Raw genomic sequence first — 21,798 nt, forward strand, 5'->3', positions numbered from 1 at the left:
CCCAGTATCCCAGGTGTTATAAGCTTGCAGTCTTTTAGAGGGCCATTCTCTGGGTCTTTAACCATTAAAATTCCCCTCCTCGGAATGCATTGCCCCAATACCCCAACATGCAACTCTAGGTAACCAACATAGGGATGTCTAACCTATTAGCGGCCTTAAGCCCAAGCCGTCTACAGTCTTTCTTTTGTAGGTGATGGAAATGCTCTCGAAAGAAACTCTCGGTGATGGTGGTCACCATTGATCCAGTGTCAATCAAGCAGGGAATTGTTATAATAAAGGACAATTTTTTACTAACTTATCATATGTTTGAGGATTCATTGAGCCATACAGATCCCTTCCCAGCATGTAGCTCTGCACACTGGGAATTGCAAGTTTCCCGAAGGAGGTTGTCTGGGCCTGGTGCTAGATTAGGGGGGATATCAGGGGGCAAACGGGAAGCTGACCCACTTTTGTGGGTGGAGGTAGCTACCTGGCAATAACGGGCTATATGGCCTGGTTGGTCACACCGTAGACAAATAGGCAGACCATTAGGGGCACGTTTGTATCGCCCACCCCGGGGTGGTGGAGGGGCCTGTGATCTACCACTAAGATGTCCTAACTGCCTTACGAGCATATCCAACTGATGCTAACTATGCCACCCCTTGAACACAACCGGTAAGGGCAAGGGGACTCTGTTACAAAAAGAACACACGCACAGGCTTGGTTTAGCAAAGTAGAAAGATACAATATTTATTTTATCTTTAATTAAAATTAAGTCGCTTTTGACGGTTAATAAATAACACGTAAATACATAATTTGACATAGGGATAAGCCATAGGAGGGCGGGCCCCTAGGTTAAGGGCTGGACCAAGCCTAGGTTTCAATGTCACATGTGAACTAAAGCACACCACTTTTACAGTAGAAAAAAACACTACAAACTCAGCCCACATAACCAATGCAACCATGCTCCTTGATGCACACATCCTAGCACAACACTGCACACATCGGTTCAAAAGCTAGAATCTGATAAGATTGTCTATCCTATGGGCCCAAACCACCCCAAGACTATTACTAGGGAAGGGGAGGAAACAAACAACACAAAAAAAAGGAAGAAACCGCTAGCCCGTGGTCACAATCAGTTCACTAAAACAAATCTTTTACAACCCACCAGTTAGCGGGAAAATAAACAAAAATAAACAAAAAATAGACAAATCAGAAACGTGTCTAACCAAAAAATAATAATAATTCACCTGAACATTCATACACATTTACATCTTTAAACACATTCAAGAGAACAGCAGCCGACAATCGGATTGCGGCATCCTCTGAAAAACAAACAAACGAAAAAAACATATTGAGCACTCTGTGCACCTAAAATTCATAATCAGTCAGACTATTACATATAGCTGCTAAACACACGCCCCCACACTGATAACATTACTGAGAGGAAAAAGCCATCTACCATTACTCCTTTCAGCACAGACCATAAAGCAAATAACTGCATTACACATTTTACCAAACACATAATAAACATAGCCATAACATACCTGCCTGTAGACAGTGTTTCTGTGCTTCACAATCTCACCAGGGTCACGGAACACTCCTCTGTGCTCGTCAGTCTAGGCATTCCAAACGTGTTGTTTCGGAAGCATGCACACACAAACAATAGCGTCATTGGCAAACTCTCTGCAACCCCTTAATCCATCAAGACAATAAGATCTCGTTCAGTGCACCGAACCCAGATAATAATTAGTCATACAAAACGGATAGTTTGGACATACCTTGCGCTACAAACATCACACCGAAACACTGCTGCACTCCGACATGTTAGAAGCTAGCTACAGTGTATCGCTCCCGGCATGAGGAGCCCAGGTGCTTATAAACCTGCAATTTCCGACTACTCCCACCCACATTAGGTAATGTAGCAACACGAGAGGGAGTGAAAGCGATCAGAAGCGGTGACGGAGGGAAAAGAGAGACAAATGCCTCAAACAAACAGGCTACAGTCTTTATAAGGTTTCCATTGAAAAACAGCGATCTGAGTGTTATTTACCTTTACCTTTCCTTTATTTATTTATATAGTGCTTCAAACAAAATACATTGCGTCAAAGCACTGAACAACATTAATTTGGAAAATAGTGTCTCAATAATGCAAAATGATAGTTAAAGGCAGTTCATCATTGAATTCAGTTATGTCATCTCTGTTCAGTTTAAATAGTGTCTGTGCATTTATTTGCAATGAAGTCAATGATATCGCTGTAGATGAAGTGACCCCAACTAAGCAAGCCAGAGGCGACAGCGGCAAGGAACCGAAACTCCATCGGTGACAGAATGGAGAAAAAAATCTTGGGAGAAACCAGGCTCAGTTGGGGGGCCAGTTCTCCTCTGACCAGATGAAACCAGTAGTTCAATTCCAGGCTGCAGCAAAGTCAGATTGTGCTAGAGCCCTGCACGGGCCTCAAATCTAAGCCCGAGACGCTCAGGCCCTAGCCCGACCCGTGTCAGACAGCTCATCAGAATTATCAGCCCGAGTCCGGCCCGAGCCCGTGTTTTTATTTATTTATTTATTTATTTTATTACACAGCGGAAGCCTGCCCTATTTGCAGCAATTAAAAAGGGCTCAGTTTTGTGTTATGTTTCTTTTCATTTCTTTATCAAGTTAGTTTAGAAAAATGTTTAAAGCATTTAAAAAAAAAATTACGATTAACGTCAAACAGCCGAGCCGACAGCAAGTAGCCTAAAACATATTTAATCAATTAAGCCTCTCAAATTAACTCTAATACTTTACTTGGCTACAATAAAATCCATAGATATAAAACACTTCAAGCATATCACACGTACAGTTAGTTTAATAAATGTTTATTTATTAAACCACAGCCAGTAAAATAAAATAAAAAAAATTTAAATACTGAGGCAGGCTTACAACAGCGCTCGCAAACGAAATGAGAAATAGCCTACAATCTAAACAAATTAAATTAATTAAAAACAAACTTGCAGGTTATCTTACCTCAAAAATGCACCACAGAACATGTCCATTCTTTTTTCCATTAGTTTCCAACAGTTAAACGAAAATAAAGTCCAGTCAAATGAAAAGTTAGAACAGTCTCTTACAGAGCATTGTGGAGAAAAAGAATAGGCTCCAGAGAGGAAGGTTTTAACCCCGTCCTCCTCTCTTCCCGCGGCACTGAAGACACGTTCGCTGCTGCTGCTGGCGGGACACTAAAAACAGAGCCAGCCAGTCTTGACATTCGCAGTAGCAGGGTCTTGTGTTGTTTCCACCATAGCAGCACATATCGTCCATCACCTTCCATGTTGTGATTGAGGCGCATATATTGCTGTACATCATCGTCGTCATCCTCGTCCTGCTCCACAATGTTTTCAAACTCGGCCCGCAGCAACAGGTGCAGACGCAGAAATGCTGGCCGCACCATGAATCATCATTTTATAATTATTAGTTGGCCAACTAGGCTATTATTAATACATTAATTTAGAGGCATGTAATAGCTACTACTACAATAAGTGGATATTGTAAAAGTGGATATAATCGTGATCAGATTATGAAAGTTATGAGGTTGTGAAATGTCTTTCTATATTTGTTTTTTCTATCATCGACATGAACTTCTATTTTTTTTATTTTTTATTAATGTCTAAAAATATAAATAGAAGGATAACCCAAAAAGGCCTGAGGCCCGGCCCGCATGTCAGCTATAACGTGAAAATTGGCCGGAAGCCCGTCCCAAGGGGCATAAATAAATCGGGGCCCGTCGGGCTCGGGCTGAAATGCAGGGCTTTAGATTGTGCAGAAGAATCATCTGTTTCCTGTGGTCTTGTCCTGGTGGTCCTCTGAGACAAGGTATTTACAGGGGATCTGTATCTGGGGCTCTAGTTGTCCTGGTCTCCGCTGTCTTTCTGGGCAGTAGAGGTCCTTTCTAGGTGCCGATCCACCATCATGTCTGGATACGTACTGGATCCGGGTGACTGCAGTGACCCTCTGGTCTGGATACAGACTGGATTTGGTGGCCATGGTGACCTCGGAACAAATATTAGCGTAGATGCCATTCTTCTAATGATGTAGAAGGTACATGTTATGTGAAGTGTTTCCGGTTCCGGTTTACCTTAATAATGCAGCCTAAAAATCGTTTAACGGATTTTGATATTAAAAGCATATTAGTATGTTATGTGTATGCCAGGTTAAAGAGATGGGTCTTTAATCTAGATTTAAACTGCAAGAGTGTGTCTGCCTCCCGAACAATGTTAGGTAGGTTATTCCAGAGTTTAGGCGCCAAATAGGAAAAGGACCTGCCGCCCGCAGTTGATTTTGATATTCTAGGTATTATCAAATTGCCTGAGTTTTGAGAACGTAGCGGACGTAGAGGAGTATAATGTAAAAGGAGCTCATTCAAATACTGAGGTGCTGAACCATTCAGGGCTTTATAAGTAATAAGCAATATTTTAAAATCTATACGATGTTTGATAGGGAGCCAGTGCAGCGATGACAGGACCGGGCTAATATGGTCAAACTTCCTGGTTCTAGTAAGAACTCTTGGTGCTGCATTTTGGACTAGCTGTAGTTTGTTTACTAAGCGTGTAGAGCAACCACCCAATAAAGCATTACAATAATCTAACCTTGAAGTCATAAAGCATTGAATTAACATTTCTGCATTTGACATTGAGCATAGGCCGTAATTTAGATATATTTTTGAGATGGAAAAATGCAGTTTTACAAATGCTAGAAATGTGGCTTTCTAAGGAAAGATTGCGATCAAATAGCACACCTAGGTTCCTAACTGACGACGAAGAATTGACAGAGCAACCATCAAGTCTTAGACAGTGTTCTAGGTTATTACAAGCAGAGTTTTTAGGTCCTAAAATTAACACCTCAGTTTTTTCTGAATTTAGCAGTAAGAAATTACTCGTCATCCAATTTTTTATATCGACTATGAATTCCATTAGTTTTGCAAATTGGTGTGTTTCACCAGGCCGTGAAGAAATATAGAGCTGAGTATCATCAGCATAACAGTGAAAGCTAACACCATGTTTTCTGATGATATCTCCCAAGGGTAACATATAAAGCGTGAAGAGTAGCGGCCCTAGTACTGAGCCTTGAGGTACTCCATACTGCACTTGTGATCGATATGATACATCTTCATTCACTGCTACGAACTGATGACGGTCATATAAGTACCATTTAAACCATGCTAATGCACTTCCACTGATGCCAACAAAGTGTTCAAGTCTATGCAAAAGAATGCTGTGGTCAATTGTGTCAAACGCAGCACTAAAATCCAATAAAACTAATAGATAGATACACCCACGATCAGATGATAAAAGCAGATCATTTGTAACTCTAAGGAGAGCAGTCTCAGTACTATGATACGGTCTAAATCCTGACTGGAAATCCTCTCATATACCATTTTTCTCTAAGAAGGAATATAATTGTGAGGATACCACCTTTTTTAGTATCTTGGACAGAAAAGGGAGATTCGAGATTGGTCTATAATTAACTACTTCTTTGGGGTCAAGTTGTGTTTTTTTTTTTTTATGAGAGGCTTAATAACAGCCAGTTTGAAAGTTTTGAGGACATATCCTAATGACAATGAGGAATTAATAATAGTCAAAAGAGGACCTATGACTTCTGGAAACACCTCTTTTAGGAGCTTAGATGGTATAGGGTCTAACATACATGTTGTTGGTTTAGATGATTTAACAAGTTTATACAATTCTTCCTCTCCTATAGTAGAGAATGAGTGGAACTGTTCCTCAGGGGGTCTGTAGTGCACTGTCTGATGTGATACTGTAGCTGACGGCTGAATGGTTGCAATTTGATCTCTAATAGTATCGATTTTAGAAGTAAAGTAGTTCATAAAGTCATTACTGCTGTGGTGTTGGGAAATGTCAACACTTGTTGAGGTTTGTATTGAATAAATACCTGGGGTTATGTTTGTTTTCTTCTAAAAGAGAAGAAAAGTAATCAGATCTAGCAGTTTTTAATGCTTTTCTGTAGGATATGTTACTTTCCCGCCAAGCAATACGAAATACCTCTAGTTTTGTTTTCCTCCAGCTGCGCTCCATTTTTCGGGCTGCTCTCTTTAGGGTGTGAGTATGCTCATTATACCATGGTGTCAAACTGTTTTCCTTAACCTTCCTTAAGCGTAAAGGAGCAACTGTATTTGAAGTGCTAGAAAAGAGAGAGTCCATAGTTTCTGTTCCATCATCAAGTTGTTCTGAGGTTATGTATATTCTAAGGAATTTGGATACATCAGGAAGATAACTTAAAAAGCAGTCTTTTGTGGTAGAAGTGATGGTTCTTCGATACTTGTAACAAGGCAACATGTTGTCTTACACCAATAGAGTTCAGAATGTCTATAAATGCTGATCCCAATGCATCTTTTTCATTATCGACATGGATATTAAAATCACCAACTATTAAAACTTTATCTGCAGCCAGAACTAACTCGGATGTTAAATCACCACTCTTTAATAAAGTCTGTATGGTGGCCTGGTGGCCTGTATACAGTAGCCAGTACAAACATAACAGGGGATTTATCATTAACATTTGTTTCTCTGGATAATGTTATATGTAGCACCATTACTTCAAACGAGTTATACTTGAAGCCTGCCCTCTGAGAAATCCTGAGAACGTTGTTATAAATTGAAGCAACACCTCCACCTTTGCCTTTTAGACGTGGCTCGTGTTTATAACAGTAATCTTGGGGGGTGGACTCATTTAAAACAATGTAATCATCAGGTTTTAGCCTGGTTTCTGTCAAACAGAGCACATCTATATTATGATCAGTTATCATATTATTTACAAAAAGAGTTTTCGTAGAAAGGGATCTGATATTCAATAAGCCAAGCTTTATCATTTGTTTATCCATATTGCATTTGTTTTTTATTTGTTGAACCTCAATTAAATTATTAACCTTAACTTGGTTTGGACGTTTTTTGTATTTTCTAGTTCGGGGGAACAGACACAGTCTCTATAGTGTGATATCTAGGTGAAAGAGTCTCTATGTGCTGAGAATTAGCTGACCTCTGTGACAGGAGGCAGCTAGCAGACGGTCGGTTTAGCCAGTCTGTCTGCTTACTGACATGGGCCCCAGTTAGTCAAGTATGAACTCTAAGACTATTTGTCATATTTCTAGAGAGACGAGCAGCTCCACCCCGGGAGGGATGAAGACCATCTCTTTTAAACAGGTCAGGTCTGCCCCAAAAGCTCGTCCAATTGTCTATGAAACCTGTGTTATGCTGTGGGCACCACTTAGACATCCAGCCATTAAGTGATGACAATCTGCTATGCATCTCATCACCACGGTAAGCAGGGAGGGGACCAGAGCATATTACAGTGTCTGACATCGTGCTTGCAAGTTCACACACCTCTTTAAAGTTATTTTTAGTGATCTCCGACTGGCGAAAACGAACATCATTAGCGCCGGCATGAATAACAATCTTACTGTATTTATGTTTAGCATTTGCCAGCACTTTTAAATTTGCCAAGATGTCAGGCGCTCTGGCTCCCGGTAAACATTTGACTATGGTGGCTGGTGTCTCTATATTCACGTTCCGTAAAATAGAATCAACAATAACTAGAGCACTTTCATCAGGTTTCTCAGTGGGTGCATCACTGAGTGGGGAGAACCTGTTTAATGTTTTGATCGGAACAGAAGAGTGGTGTTTTGACCCACGACTATGCTGCCTCACAGTCACCCAGTTGGCCTGCTGCAGGGGCTCTGTTTCCGGAACTGAACAATGTACAGGAATCCCTGAGCTAGACGCATCCAAAGCTGTATCTAGAGCCCTAACATTCTTACTGTCCTCAATTAAAGTTTGGATGCGTGTCTCTAATTCTGAAATCTTCTCTGTCAGCCTAACTATTTCACTGCATTTATCACATGTAAATCCCTCATCAGCTACAGAGATAGATAAACTGTACATGTGGCAAGAGGTGCAAATAACGATAGCAGTCGAAGCCATTACTCACCGTGCTTGATTAAATATTCTTACTGCGGTTGTTTGATGAACTTGTGAAAAACTGGAGTGAGAGAGAGGAGAGGAGAAAAGAAAATGCTAATGACAAGCTAACGAGTGCTAACGCTTTGCAGGTGTACTGCACTCACGGAAAAGTGAACGATCAAAGTTAATCTGATAAGATTGATTGATAATATCAGAAATATGGTGTGAATTATGTTATATTTTACCACTTAAACAAACAAACAAACAAACAAACAGACAGTGATAGTAAGATAAAGATTCTAGAGAATAAAATAAAAACAGCTACACAGAGCTCTTCTTGAACCAGTTCACCAAATTGAACTGAATCGTTTGAAACAGTTCGGGTGTCCAGTAAGCATTAATCCAGAAATGACTTAAGCTGTTAACTTTTTTAATGTGGCTGACACTCCCTCCGAGTTAAAATAAACCAATATCCTGGAGTAATTAATTTACTCAAACTGTACACTGACTGAACTGCTGTGAAGAGAGAACTGAAGATGAACATGTTGAGCAGAGCCAGATAATGAACAAAAGACTGACTCGTTTAGTTTTAAATGACTTTTTAAATTGTAAACACAGTATACATTTTTAGACAGAGTAGGTTCAAAGGCTGTTGTTTTTTATGTGGCTGGTTTTATTAAAAGTGTGATGGAAATGTCCCATACATCTCCAGCATATTCTACACCCATGGCTAATTTATTTTCAAAACTGAGTATCACTTTTATTTACCTTTATAATCCTCACCTGTTTCTTCAGAGCAATGTAGATATATTTGAAATCTACTGGATCAAAGTGCATTCTGGGAAACACTGCTCGCTCATCATCAGATTTGAACAGCACTGTTGGACAGCCTGGAGTGTATTTCCCATCCAACACAAGCTAGAAAAACATAACACAGAAATATAAATTATGACTGCTTAGAGGTTTATTTGTAAGTGAAAATGGTGTGCAGGTATTTAGAATTAAAAACTCATTGAGAATAGTGAAAATAAAGACACGTGTGGGCCAGAAGTGAAGCAGACCTTTATGAGCTGACCATCACTGGTTCCTATGAACAGCACAATCCAGGATCCACTTCTAACTGATGTCACTGCTGACATTGAGCTGTACTTGAACACCACAGAGAGCGGCTGAAGTTCAGTATCACTCTGGAACACAAACAACAAACTGAAACTTTATATGACTTTAGTTAAATATACCTTTAATCATGCAACAGATTCAGGTTATTCTTTATAGTAACATTGTGTTCTTATTTTTAAAAAAATGTGTATATTAAATACATGCATTTTCCAACCTCAGAACCACATGGATTTTCACCAATACCACAGAAGCCCTTCACTCGTCCTTTAACATGACTGATGTCGTACAGAGCCAGCGCGCTGTTCTCCGGATCCTGCTGATTCTGTGCACTGAACACACCTGCCCAAATAACTCTGTTCACTGAGGGAATAACGGTGCTGGCAACGAGCACTGGACGAGCTTTATCACTGCAGCATCGTATCCTTGAAGCCTGTAGGGATCTGATGATGTCTCTCTTTCTTTCTTTAGAGCTGTTAATCCACAGGACAAGCACTTTCCTCTCGGAGTCAGTCTTTGTGTTGAGAAATAAGTAAGATTCTGAGGGTGAAACTCTCTGGAATCCATCAACAAACTCCACATCTCTCACAGTGCTCTGAATCATGGCATCTGATCCTTCAGCTATTCTTGAGAAAATCCCACCAAATTGAGAGTGTAAAGTGTTCCACAAGATAACAACAGAATACCTGGTATCTTGAGGTTTTGCATCTTCGTCTTTTTTCCCAACCAAAAGGTACTTACTGCTACTTGTACCGGATATGAAGGCAACAGATTTCTCATCATGTCGAGGTCCTATCAGTATATTACTTTCATAGTAAATACTTTTCGTAATGTCATTTATATCAAGAACCTCACAATATCCATCGTTAAATGTCCCACACGTTATCAAGGTGCTGTTTTCATCAAAAGGCACCAGAATGTTGACTCTGTTGTGTTCAGTGGCTTTAGTGTCTTTGCTCTTCTCCTCAGTAAGATCGTGTCTCATCTGATGTAGTCGATGATCAGTAAGAACAAATAACTTACTGTTACCAACTACAAAGTCCTTGATATCTCCATCAAAGTGAAGCACGTCACCACAAATGCAATATTTCAAAATTACAAGAATTCCAAGTAATCCTCTCATCTTATCTGATGAGCAGCTGAGGTTTAGAGATCTTGTCACAGAGATCAACTTCTCTCAGACGCGCGCACTTGTGAAGTGGACTGAAGTGAAAACCGCGACTCTGAGGATGCAGATGACTTCCGCGCAACACACCAACAAATCTATTGAGATGAGGGCCGAGATCTGCAAAGTAGCTACAATTTTTTTGATTTGTTCTGGGTATTGGTACCATGTCAAACTTTTACTTTTTTGGCAAAGTGCAAGTAAAAAAATATATATTCACATAACACGTTTATTTGTATTTTGCATTCACCTACGTAGCCCTATTTAAAAGTAACAAGTGGTTATTCTGTTAAGCATTCAAACACAAGAAGTGGAAAAACTCGTGTGGGCACGCAGAAACAACAACCTGCACCTGCAACATGCGTTCTCCTGCACCTGAACGAACAAATAAAAATTGCAGTTTAAACACGCAAGCAGAAAAATATGTAAAAGCCCACTTCAGCAGCCGCGCGCGCGGTGTTCTATGCGCACAGGGCCCACGAAGAGAGACGCGTCTCAAAGCGCTTCAACACCGACATTTGCCTGCTGCTCTTGTACCGAGAAATACATACAACATTATGTCAAAATACCCGTCTTGGAGTGTAAAAAAAACTGTTGGTTATGTCTCAAGTGAAAGTAAACAGTGGAGAAAGAAATCGGATGTGTATTATTATATTGGATGCATTGTCTCTTAAAATATTGTCATACAGTTGTCTGTATTTTTGGTTGATTGTTATTAATTACATACCTTTCTATCAAAGCTATCTGACATTATCAAGATTTGTTAACTTTTCAATTTGTTAACTTTTCATAATATTTTATTAACATTATCTAAAGAAAAGCAAATAAACTGTGATCATGTTAGAAATGTTGAAGGTGTGTGAATACATTTTATTTTGACTGTATATTTATTTTTTACATCGAAGACTATGCAGTGCTATTTTACATTTTATTATTTGGTTTCTGTACCCTGACACCTTCTAACCTTTTTTTTTTTAACATTGTGTAAATAGCACAAATAAATCAATAGAACGAACATACAAATTAAACAAATGAAAAGTTTCAAACAGGGCCCACTGGTACAACCTGCACTGGGACCCACAAACCCCAAAATATAAGCAATCACTGCACATGTAGCCTGAAAAGCCAAAATGGCTTTAAACATTCTACATTTATTGAAAATGTTACATTTGTTTTACATGTGATGATAAAAATTCAGTCTGTAGGCCACAAGATTTTGAAAGATATTTTAGTGTTTGAAGATATTATGTAAATATTCTATTACAGATATATAGATGTTGAATCTATTTAAATATAGATCAAATTATGTTAGTCTATTATATTATAATTCTGTTCTCGAAGGGGCTTTTAGTCATGTAACTACAGTAATAATGTGAACGAGACTTTAAAATTAGCCATAAAATATAGATAACTGATTAATAATCTGATTAACAAACTGTGCTGTGTGCTGCTGAGTGCTCTGATGACGTGGTGTTTATGTGTATTTGTCCGTTTAAATATAGACCAAACTAGATTGCATACTGTATATTAGACATTTTTATTAATAAATATTCTGTTTAATGCAGCAGTTATCAGATAAATAATAACAGAAAAATAATTATGTAGGTGTACGATGAAAAAAAAAGACAATCAGTGTCTTCGACATCAGAATAATTGTATTGCAGTACTAAATAACAGACCTGTCCGGTTTCTACAGTGTATAATAAATGAGTAGATAGCGCCACCTGCTGTTCAGACTCTGACAGGAGATGTTTGACAGTCGAGCTCTTATTCAGCCTAATTATACATGTAAACAGCATTATATCGTATTCTTTATGAATCAGATTGAACATAACATAAAACGTATTGGGTCAATTAAAGCTAAAATATTAATAAGAAAATATATATAAAAAGTAGAAAGAAAATGCAAAAAAAAAAAAAAAAACATCTCTTCAAATGTATAATTGCATAAAAACAGACATAAAATGTATAGATGTCTCTAGTCTTTGTAATAAAAAAATGCTAGTTTTTTATCTTTTTTTTTTTTTTTTTTACCCCTGGAAGATGCTGAGCATAATTTTTCCTTCATATATGGCCAGGTGTATTGTGTGGACTGAGGCAGAACAAATTCTTTGTATTACTCATCCTGAGAACATAATTCCCTGAAATGACAATGAAATAAGTTTCTTTTTCTTTTACAAAGTTAAGATTTACATTAAACTTAACACAGCAGTATTATGAGGCCAAATAAACTTTAAAAATCCATGGAATTACTAAACAACTGAAAATGTCAAAAACATACTCACAGTGAGTGTGTCCACTGCTGGGACGGCTCCTGATTCTCCTGTAATCATACAGATGATGGCATTGGACTCAATCCTTTCCAAAACACATGGATACTTCTGATCTCCCTGTAGATCCGTCACAGTCACCTCATTCATACTCAAATTCAACATATCTTCCTTTTTCTGAGAAACAGAGAGTGTGGGGTGATTTGGACGCTGTGTGTTTCACATGCTGATGTTCAGAAAGATAATAATATTTACTGAGAAGTTTTTAATACCCACGCTTGCCACAACATGCAGACTGTGCACTGATGCTAAACTGTATCACTAAACTCACCTGAATGTTCACCTGTAGATCATTGGCCACCTGTACGGTGGTGAATCCAGTGAATTCAGGATCAGGTTTATAAGAGAAATAATCCACACAGTCCACAGTGGAGTTCCCAACATTCAACATCAATCTAAACTGACCACTGCCATCATAAGGACCGGAGTCAAACCACACATCCTGAGAAAGAGAGACACTGAAAATATGAATCTAATACATGTGACATTTAAAGCTGCATGTAGGCTGTGAATAAAATTAAAGTCTTTAGTCAAAATAAAAATTCTGACAGAGAGAAGCTGATAATCATTTATGTTAACGGACAATCAATATTAAAATAGAAACAAAAATTCTATAATATTTTGTTTAAAAATTAATAATTGTTAATTAATTAAATAATGAAATGTTTAGGAATCCTAACAGTTTGGAGGTCAGTCTGTGATGGACATTTGATGACTCTAAGGAATTAAATAGCTTTCTTCAATGTGTCAGATAAAGTGCTGTGAGCAACTGCAGAAGCGCTGAATTCATCTTACCCCTGAGCTTGTGTTGTATTGTGTTTCCAGCACTTCATTGGGTGGGGGGGGGGGGGTGCAGTAACTAATTCCACAAATTCCAGATTGCTCCCCTGAACAAGAATCTTCCTTCCACCACTGCATAAAGCCATTAATACATGATAAAAAAAGAGAAAAAAAAAACATATTTATTAAAATTTGAATTCCCCCACTTATTTTTTGGCTGCTGCATGCACAGTCAGACACACAATACCACACACTTCAGCAACCAGTGGTAGTGAAACCCAACCTGAAAGTAAGCAGGTCACTCTTACTAAACCTCTTACAGTTTAAGCAAGACTAGTCTTAAGCCTGTTTACACCAATGACGATAGCTATAAAGATAACAATAACCATATAATTAAATTTTATCCACACCACAGCTATAATTTCAGAATGTTTTTTTTTTTTCAGATGATGAATGCTAAAAACATAGACACCTAATCAGAATCAATCCTGCTGTAATGAGCTGAAGAATTTAAAAAATATATATTTTAGTAATTCAACTTAAATTGTGAAACTCAAGTATTAAATAAATGCAACACAGACTGAAGTAGTTTAAATCTTTGGTTCTTTTAATTGTGATGATTTGGCTCACATTTAACAAAAACCCACCAATTCACTATCTCAACAAATTAGAATATGATGACATGCCAACCAGCTAATCAACTCAAAACACCTGCAAAGGTTTCCTCAGCCTTCAAAACGGTCTCTGACAATCATTGACACCCTTCACAAGGAGTGTAAGTAACAAAAATGAATTGCCAATAAGCTGGCTGTTCACAGAGTGCTGTATCAAAGGATGTTAAAAGAACGTTGAGTGGAAGGAAAAAATGTGGAAGAAAAACATGCATGGACAAAGGGTAGAGAAGCTCAAAGCCCAGTTTGCTTGAAGTCCAGTGTTAAGTTTCCATAGTCTGTGATGATTTGGGGTGCAGTGTCATCTGCTGGTGTTGGTCCATTGTGTTTTTTTAAAACCAAAGTCAATGCACCCATTTACCAAGAAATTTTGGAGCACTTCATCCTTCCTTCTGGTGAACAGCATTTTGAAGATGCTGATTTCATTTTCCAGCAGGATTTGGCACCTGCCCACACTGTCAAAAGCACCAAAAGTTGTTTAAATGACCATAGTGTTGGTGTGCTTGACTGACCAGCAAACTCACCAGACCTGAACCCCAAAGAGAATCTATGAGGTATTGTCAAGAGGAAAATGAGAAACAAGAGACCAAAACAATGCAGATGAACTGAAGGCCACTGTCAAAGAAACCTGGGCTTCCATACACCTCAGCGTTGTCACAAACTGATCACCTCCATACCAGGCTGAATAGGTACACAATGCATGTACAGTATGTACAATAAAAATTTACAGTAAATTAACATACTTTCCAGAAGGACAACAATTCACAAAATTATGATTTTTTTTATGGTATTGATTGGTTTTTATGAAGTATTCTAATTTGTTGAGATTGTTGAATTGGTGGGTTTTTGTTAAATGTGAGCCAAAATCATCACAACTAAAAGAACCAAAGACTTAAACTACTTCAGTCTCTATGCATTGGATTTATTTAATACATGACTTTCACAATTTGAGTTGAATTACTGAAATAAATTAGCTTTTCTTTCACCTGTAATGGTGTATAGTTTTTATATCTGTAGTTTTTATAGTTATAAGGCCTTACGGACACATCTGACTAAACTGCAGATCTCTGAAATATGATAAAACATGCAGGAAATTACCTAATGACTCATTTCTGCTTTCATTTTTGCTGTCTCGCATATATTTTTTAAAAATCTGCTCTAAAAGTCTTATCAGATCATTACTTTGTAAATATTATTTTTACACATTAATAGCCTTCTACACTAATTGATGACCAGCATTATCTGATATAAATGAAAATGAATAGTTGTATTATTATAATTATATTATAATATTTATATTATCTATTAGCATTAAAATGATATATTGATATTAATGCTGTATCGTTTCAAAAGGTACACCTTTGTTCCTTATTTACCCCTAAAAGCACATTATTAGTATTAGTACTTAAAGTGTACGAATTAGGGTAACACTTTATTTTAAAGTGGCATTGTTACATGTTCTATGAACAATTAATTATGCATAAATCCAGTAACCCTAAACCAAACCTAACCCTTACTAGTATGTAGCTAATAAATATTACTCAGTACATAAATGTATAATTACACTGTAACAATGACTCCTTGAAAATAAAGCGTAACCCAAATTAGTTACTTAATGGTACATATTAGTACTTTCTGAAAGGGTACCACCCCAGTGACAGCTTTTGTACCTTTCTTTTCTGAGAGTGAAGAGCAGAGCTTGTGGTTTCTGCAATGGGTATACAATCATGGTGGTTGACGCATCATTCAAAGGTCTCGGATTCTCTCAGTGACAAGTTATTTGCATTTGTATTATGACATTTGTTCTTTTAGATACACATTTTAACATTTAACTAACTCTCTTTTAAAATTAACTATACTGTCAACAGTTCATCGATCACAGTTCAGAATCAATCACAAAAGAATCAGTTTGGTTCAGACGCTGGTTCAGAACAGAAACTGTTCTTGACTCGAGAATCAGTCAGTCTATTGTTCGTTATCTGGCTCGGCTCGGTGTTCATCTTCAGTTCTCTCTTCACAGCAGTTCAGTCAGTGTGCTGTTTGAGTAAGTGAATTACTCTGGGATATTGGTTTGTTTGAACTCAGAGGGAGTGTCAGCCACATTAAAAAAAAGTTCACAGCTTAAGTAATTTGTGGATTGATGCGTATTGGACACACGAACAGTTTCAAAAGACTCAAGAAGAACCGGTTAAATCGAATGATTCGTTCATGAACCGGACAACACTACACTGCAGTGAATCCGCTTACAGACCCGGAATGCAAGACAGTGCTGAATAAAGCTATAGTTTCTGTTATTTTTGGACCAAAATGTATTTTCGATGCTTCAAAAAAGTTCTAACTGACCCTCTGATGTCACGTGGACTACTTTGATGATGTTTTTCTTACCTTTCTGGACATGGACAGTATACCGTACACACAGTTTCAATGGAGGGACAGAAAGCTACACTGTAAAAAATTTCTTGTTGTTTTTACAAAAACTTTTTGGCAGCTGTGGTTGCCAGAATAATTTTGTAAAAATACAGAAAACTGTAAACACATTTACGTCAAAAACTGTTAATTTTACAATATAAAGCTGTAATTTACAAACAAGAAAATGTGAATATAAACCAGTAAATTCAACAACACACAAAATTAAATCTGTTTTGTACCTTGAAAATACTGACAACCACCATAATAATAAAGATGGTACTGTATAAGAGAAAGCCACATGAAGTATCAAAGCTCATCACAAGTAGCTTCACCACAAGCAGAAGTATATATTAACATATAGAAGGTGCACATTTATGGAAACACAAAACACCATCATGGTAACACACGTGATACTTAAATAATGCAAAAAACTTTCATTAAGCAACAGAAGATGTAACATAAAGCTCAAATGTACATAACTGATAACAAGAACTATTTAAAAACATGATTATTTAAACAAAATACTTTCAAACGTGGAGTGTCACGCAGGGAATTCTGGGAATATCAGTTTACAGTTTTAGACTGTAAATTATACATTGATTTGTTCTTTTTTTACTTCTAAAAGCTGTATAATTAACATAATTTTACTGTAAATTTACATTAAATGCTTTGTTAGATCTTTTACAGTTTTTCCCTGTATATAGTACGGGAACTTACTGTTAACCTTATTATCAGTTTTTTTCCGTAGCGTTTTTACAAAATTTTACAGTTAAAATTACACTTATTTTTTACAGTGTAGTTCACATAGTTCTCAATGGGCTGAATTACTTGACGTAGCCACATAAGTTTGGCTACTGGGTTCATGACTGACCTGAATATACTCCTTGAGAGTCCAAACACAGTATATATAGGGGAGTGGTAATGGGGAACAACTGGTGGTGATTAGCCCTAAGCATGGGATTCTGGGGAATGGAGTTGGAAATGAGTAGATCTTTACATACATCCTAAAAAAAAGTGGAAAGAGTGATGCATTTACTTCCTCTATTCACTTCAGCCAATGCAATGCTTTTTCTGTTATCAACAATGCATTAAAATAATTTGAACACTTTATGAAAGTTATATGCACATATGATGTGTTAATATAAATGATAAACTCTGTGTTATCATTTCTGCACTGTGATATTTTTCTCACTGCATTTAATTTTCTCACTTTGTTTAAGAAGAATTTGGTGAATTATCTTTGATACCAGAGCAGTTCTTCAGCGTCAGTGTATCTGTGATCTTCTGATCCTCAATAGTAACTGTAGCAGAGACTCTTAAACCTGAACAGATTACCAACATGTTTATGATTATGAACAAACATACTCTTGACTACATAAATTAATTGTATAATAGCACATATATGACTTCTTTAAAGGAGAACAAACCTCCAGTGTATAGAATCTGGTCAGAAAAACTACAGGAGCAGTTTGGGAAAACTGCAGGTGGATCAGACCCGTCACACAGGTTCATGGTTCCTGTGTTGAAGGTACATGAGAAGGAAGGATTTCCTGTGCTCTCCAGACTCAATGAAAGATGTAGAGTAATCTGTGTAGAAGAGGGCAATGGCTTGTAAAGAGTAGAGTAGTAATAAACATTTTCTAAATGATGACTAAGAAAATACTTGATTCTGATTTCTACAGCACCTTTCTAGAAGAATTCTCTGCTATCTGAAAAGAAAACGGCCGTGTCTGGAGAGAGTTTTTTGGGATGGAAACCCATGAAGTACGTGTCATCTAAATAAAAACGTCTAAATAAAAACAGGATCAGCCAGTATATCACTACAGAACTGTTTGCACACTGCTCTTGTCCATATAGATGATGAGAAGTTAACATACTGTTCTACAACTAAGCATATTACTGTAGATGCAGAAAAGATCTCGTGTGAAAAATCAAGTGATTACAGTATTTATTAATATTTGTTAATGAAAATACATTTGTTTATCGTTAGTCCATGTTAATTCACAGTGCATTAACTAATGTGCACAACATTTTAATTGAATAACGCATTAGTAAGTGCTGACATTAACTAAGATTAATAAATGCTGTAGAAGTATTGTTCATTCTCAGTTCATGTTAAAGTGGTTATATAATGCGATTTTAACTTTTCCTTGCTCTTTGGAGTGCAACAAACTGAGTGTTTGGACTGATTTCTGTAAGAGTAGCCTACAATGCTGGTGTCTGTTTGTGGGGCAGTTCCAACTTTGCAAAGACAGTTTGGCGTTTCTGATTCACAGCTTTTAAGTACATTAACATATTTAAATGATTTGCCACTGATGATTCAAATGCCAGTTTTGAGCAGTGTAGAGTTACTGTATACAACTTGTTGTTTGTCTTTTCTCTGATCACAAATGCAGACATGGGTTTATGTTTATGCAGCGCGATACGCAATGCAACACGTAAAAAGACAGTGTAAGTCATTATAATCAGTAATGTCCCTACTGGTGCAACAAATGCCTTGTTTGTAATGGGTTTTATTAGTTTTGTCTGAAAATTATGTTTTTTTTTTTTACCTTAAACCACATAAACACATTGCATTACACCAAAATTCACAAAATAATGTTCTGTTTAGCAACAGATGGTGAATCTCCACAAACTCCACATCTCTCACAGTGCTCTGAATCATGGCATCTGATCCTTATGCTATTCTTGAGAAAATCCCACCAAATTGAGAGTGTAAAGCACTCAGCAAGGTAAGAACAGAATACCTGGCATCTTGAGGTTTTGATCGTCTTCTTTTTTTCCAACCAAAAGGTACTTACTGCTACTTGTACCGGTTATGAAGGCAACAGATTTCTCATCCTGTCGAGGTCCTATCAGTATATTACTAGTAAATACTTTTTGTAATGTCATTCACATCAAGAATTTCACAATATCCTTCTTTAAATGTCCCATATGTTATCAAGGTGCTGTCGGCATCAAAAGGCACCAGAATGTCGACTTGTTTGTGTTCAGTGGCTTTAGTGGCTTTTTTTTTTCTCCTCATAAATATTGTGTCTCATTTGATGTAGTCAATGAACAGTAAGAACAAATAACTTACTGTTACCAACTACAAAATCCTTGAATCAAAGTTCACCATTTCACCACAAAGGCAATATCTTGAAGTACAAATATTCCAAGTAAGTATCCTCTCATCTTGCATATTTTGATGAGATCTTGTCACAGCGATCAACTTTTCTCAGGTGCATCTACGGGTGAAGTGGATGGAAGTGAAAGTAACATGGTTAAAATGAGGGCAGGGGTATAAAAACTACTGACAAAAGTTTGTTGAGTGCTGTGGGTACTGGGTTGAATTTTTACTCAAATCATTTGAAAGTTTACTTGAGTGAATGAAAAAAAAGATGCTACATTATAAATTAACCAATGAAGATAGAGGTTTCTATAGCAAAAATTAAACACAATATTTTGTGTTTAATCACAGTTTTTCCAGTGCCCTAAACACATAGGCTAATGCCCTAATATGTTTTATTTTACTTGAAAATGTTATATTAGAATAAAAATTAAAGGTTCAGTATGTATGCATGTAGATGTCTGTCTTTTGGTTATGATTTGTGGTGAAGAGTGGAGCTTATTGTCACAATCGTTAGATGGAGTGCCCATGAACTTCAGTAGAGGGCACTCCACTCAGGACCATTCCACCCATCAACCACCAGATGTCACCATATCATCACTTGGACACTAGCACCTCTCATACTGTTGCACCACACCTGAACTACATCTCCCATGAGCCACTGCATCACAATCACCTTGCCATACATCATTCATCAGCCAAATTCCTTGACACGACTGCACCTCATTTACACACACATAACAGCAGCACAATCACTCTCACTCACTGCAAAGTCTTGTTTAGCCTGTCTGACATTTCTGAGCGATTTTCCTAGTGTTTGTTCTTCCTGTGTATTATTTTGGGCCAGGTTCCGCGATAACGCTCACTCTTAGCGTGCTAAGAAGACCTCGAAAGATATATCTTAAAGTTGTTTATGTTCCTAAGTGTGTTCCCGAGGTGTCCCTTAGGAAGCTTCTTAGCACACTGCCTTTTACATCCGACGTTACAAGAGCACTGTCCCGAGTGAGTGTGCTGAATTAGTTGGCATCGATTGCTCAGGAATTTATTTTCCGCTTCACGCTAAGGCGCATTTCGGCGTTAAGAAAGACTAGTTCTGTGCAAATGAAACATTCCTCAAATTATTCCAGTAACATTTATTTTAGCATAGTTTAAGTCATCAGTAAAATATAGACTATAAATGAAATTATCAAATGGTCAGTAATTTGTTGTGATGGTTAGACGAACCGGGTATCTCTTGCTAATCATCCACCCTCCTCATCCCGTTGTGCCACTTGTACTGCTTTTTGACATGGGTTTAGCAACTTCTAAAAATTATGTAATACACTTTTATATTACTTGATTAATTGATCAGAACTGATTGGCAAGCAGCTGCAGTTACTTCTGTTTAATGCGGTATTGATGGCCATTGGTTAATGTTTTCAATAAAAAAAAGTAACCTATCTACAATGAACATAGAGAGAGAGACTTGGAATATGGTGGGGAAACAACGTAAAAAAGGGCACCAAGCTTCTCGTCAGAGGAAGTTGAAGTTTTGCTGGACCTCGCCACCAGGTCAGAAATCACACCCCTATGGTCCACTATAACCTGCACGTTTATGGCTGCAAATCCCTTACGCGATATGTACCCCTGATCAATCACTGATGGATTGGCGATTGGGATGAGTGTGCCATCCACCAGGATGTAATCCCCGGCATGGCGCACAAGGGCGTTGGTGACAGTGTGGACGCACCTCCACAACGAGGTCTTGATTAGGCCGTAGCCCTCTCCCTGTAGAGCCCGTGTCCTCCCGGATACTCACCCCTTCGGGCCAGTAAGGACCTGCTCTGTGTCAATCCGCTTGCTTCGCCATTCCACTCCGCGGACTGGATGCGTGCGCTATTCCCCTCAGGTGAGTTCCTCAGTCAGAACCCTGGGTTCCTCCAGCACTGTTGATGTCCAACACTTGCGTACATGCCCTTTGGTCAGCCATGTGTGGGACTAGGTGCCTCCATGTGTCGTGATTCCCCTTCTGGGTAATCCCACGTGTGTATGTCCACAGTAAGTCTCTCCGCAGCATGTGTCTTTCCCTTGGCAAGCCCTTGCCAGCTCTGTCGTTGAAAATTCCACCCTGCGGGCTGGGTACCTCAGAGTTCTTATGTATCACCACCTTGGTAGATACCTGCTTCTGTAAGTCCTCCCACGGGCAGGCAGCCTGCTAGCATATGTCCAGCTGGAATATGCTACCCAGCGTATTCTGTGCGAGCTGTAGGCCCTCACTCGTGCTGGCCTCACGACAGGTTGCTATCA

The 21,798-nt window shown here is 38.0% G+C and overlaps 1 protein-coding gene and 2 long non-coding RNA genes across 3 annotated transcripts; all 3 read right to left on the bottom strand.

The window, feature by feature from the left end:
• Nucleotides 1-1,302: 1,302 nt before the first annotated feature.
• LOC113048144 (plexin-C1-like) lies at nt 1,303-10,251 on the bottom strand. The gene is made up of 4 exons (XM_026209711.1): nt 9,266-10,251; nt 8,994-9,119; nt 8,716-8,850; nt 1,303-1,598 (listed from the first exon to the last, which is right to left on the bottom strand). Exons 1-4 carry the CDS (start codon nt 10,169-10,171, stop codon nt 1,389-1,391), a joined length of 1,377 nt encoding a protein of 458 aa, XP_026065496.1. The 5' UTR covers nt 10,172-10,251; the 3' UTR covers nt 1,303-1,388.
• Nucleotides 10,252-12,513: 2,262 nt separating this feature from the next.
• LOC113048146 (uncharacterized) lies at nt 12,514-13,396 on the bottom strand. The gene is made up of 3 exons (XR_003276406.1): nt 13,339-13,396; nt 12,815-12,985; nt 12,514-12,660 (listed from the first exon to the last, which is right to left on the bottom strand). It is a non-coding gene; the product is annotated as an uncharacterized LOC113048146 (long non-coding RNA).
• A 4,266-nt stretch (nt 13,397-17,662) lies between these two features.
• Nucleotides 17,663-18,157, bottom strand: LOC113048623 (uncharacterized). Its single transcript, XR_003276517.1, has 3 exons — nt 18,089-18,157; nt 17,831-17,990; nt 17,663-17,725 (listed from the first exon to the last, which is right to left on the bottom strand). It is a non-coding gene; the product is annotated as an uncharacterized LOC113048623 (long non-coding RNA).
• Nucleotides 18,158-21,798: the final 3,641 nt, after the last annotated feature.

The sequence above is a fragment of the Carassius auratus genome, chromosome 29, assembly GCF_003368295.1.
Source record: "Carassius auratus strain Wakin chromosome 29, ASM336829v1, whole genome shotgun sequence".
Lineage (NCBI taxonomy): Eukaryota > Metazoa > Chordata > Actinopteri > Cypriniformes > Cyprinidae > Carassius > Carassius auratus.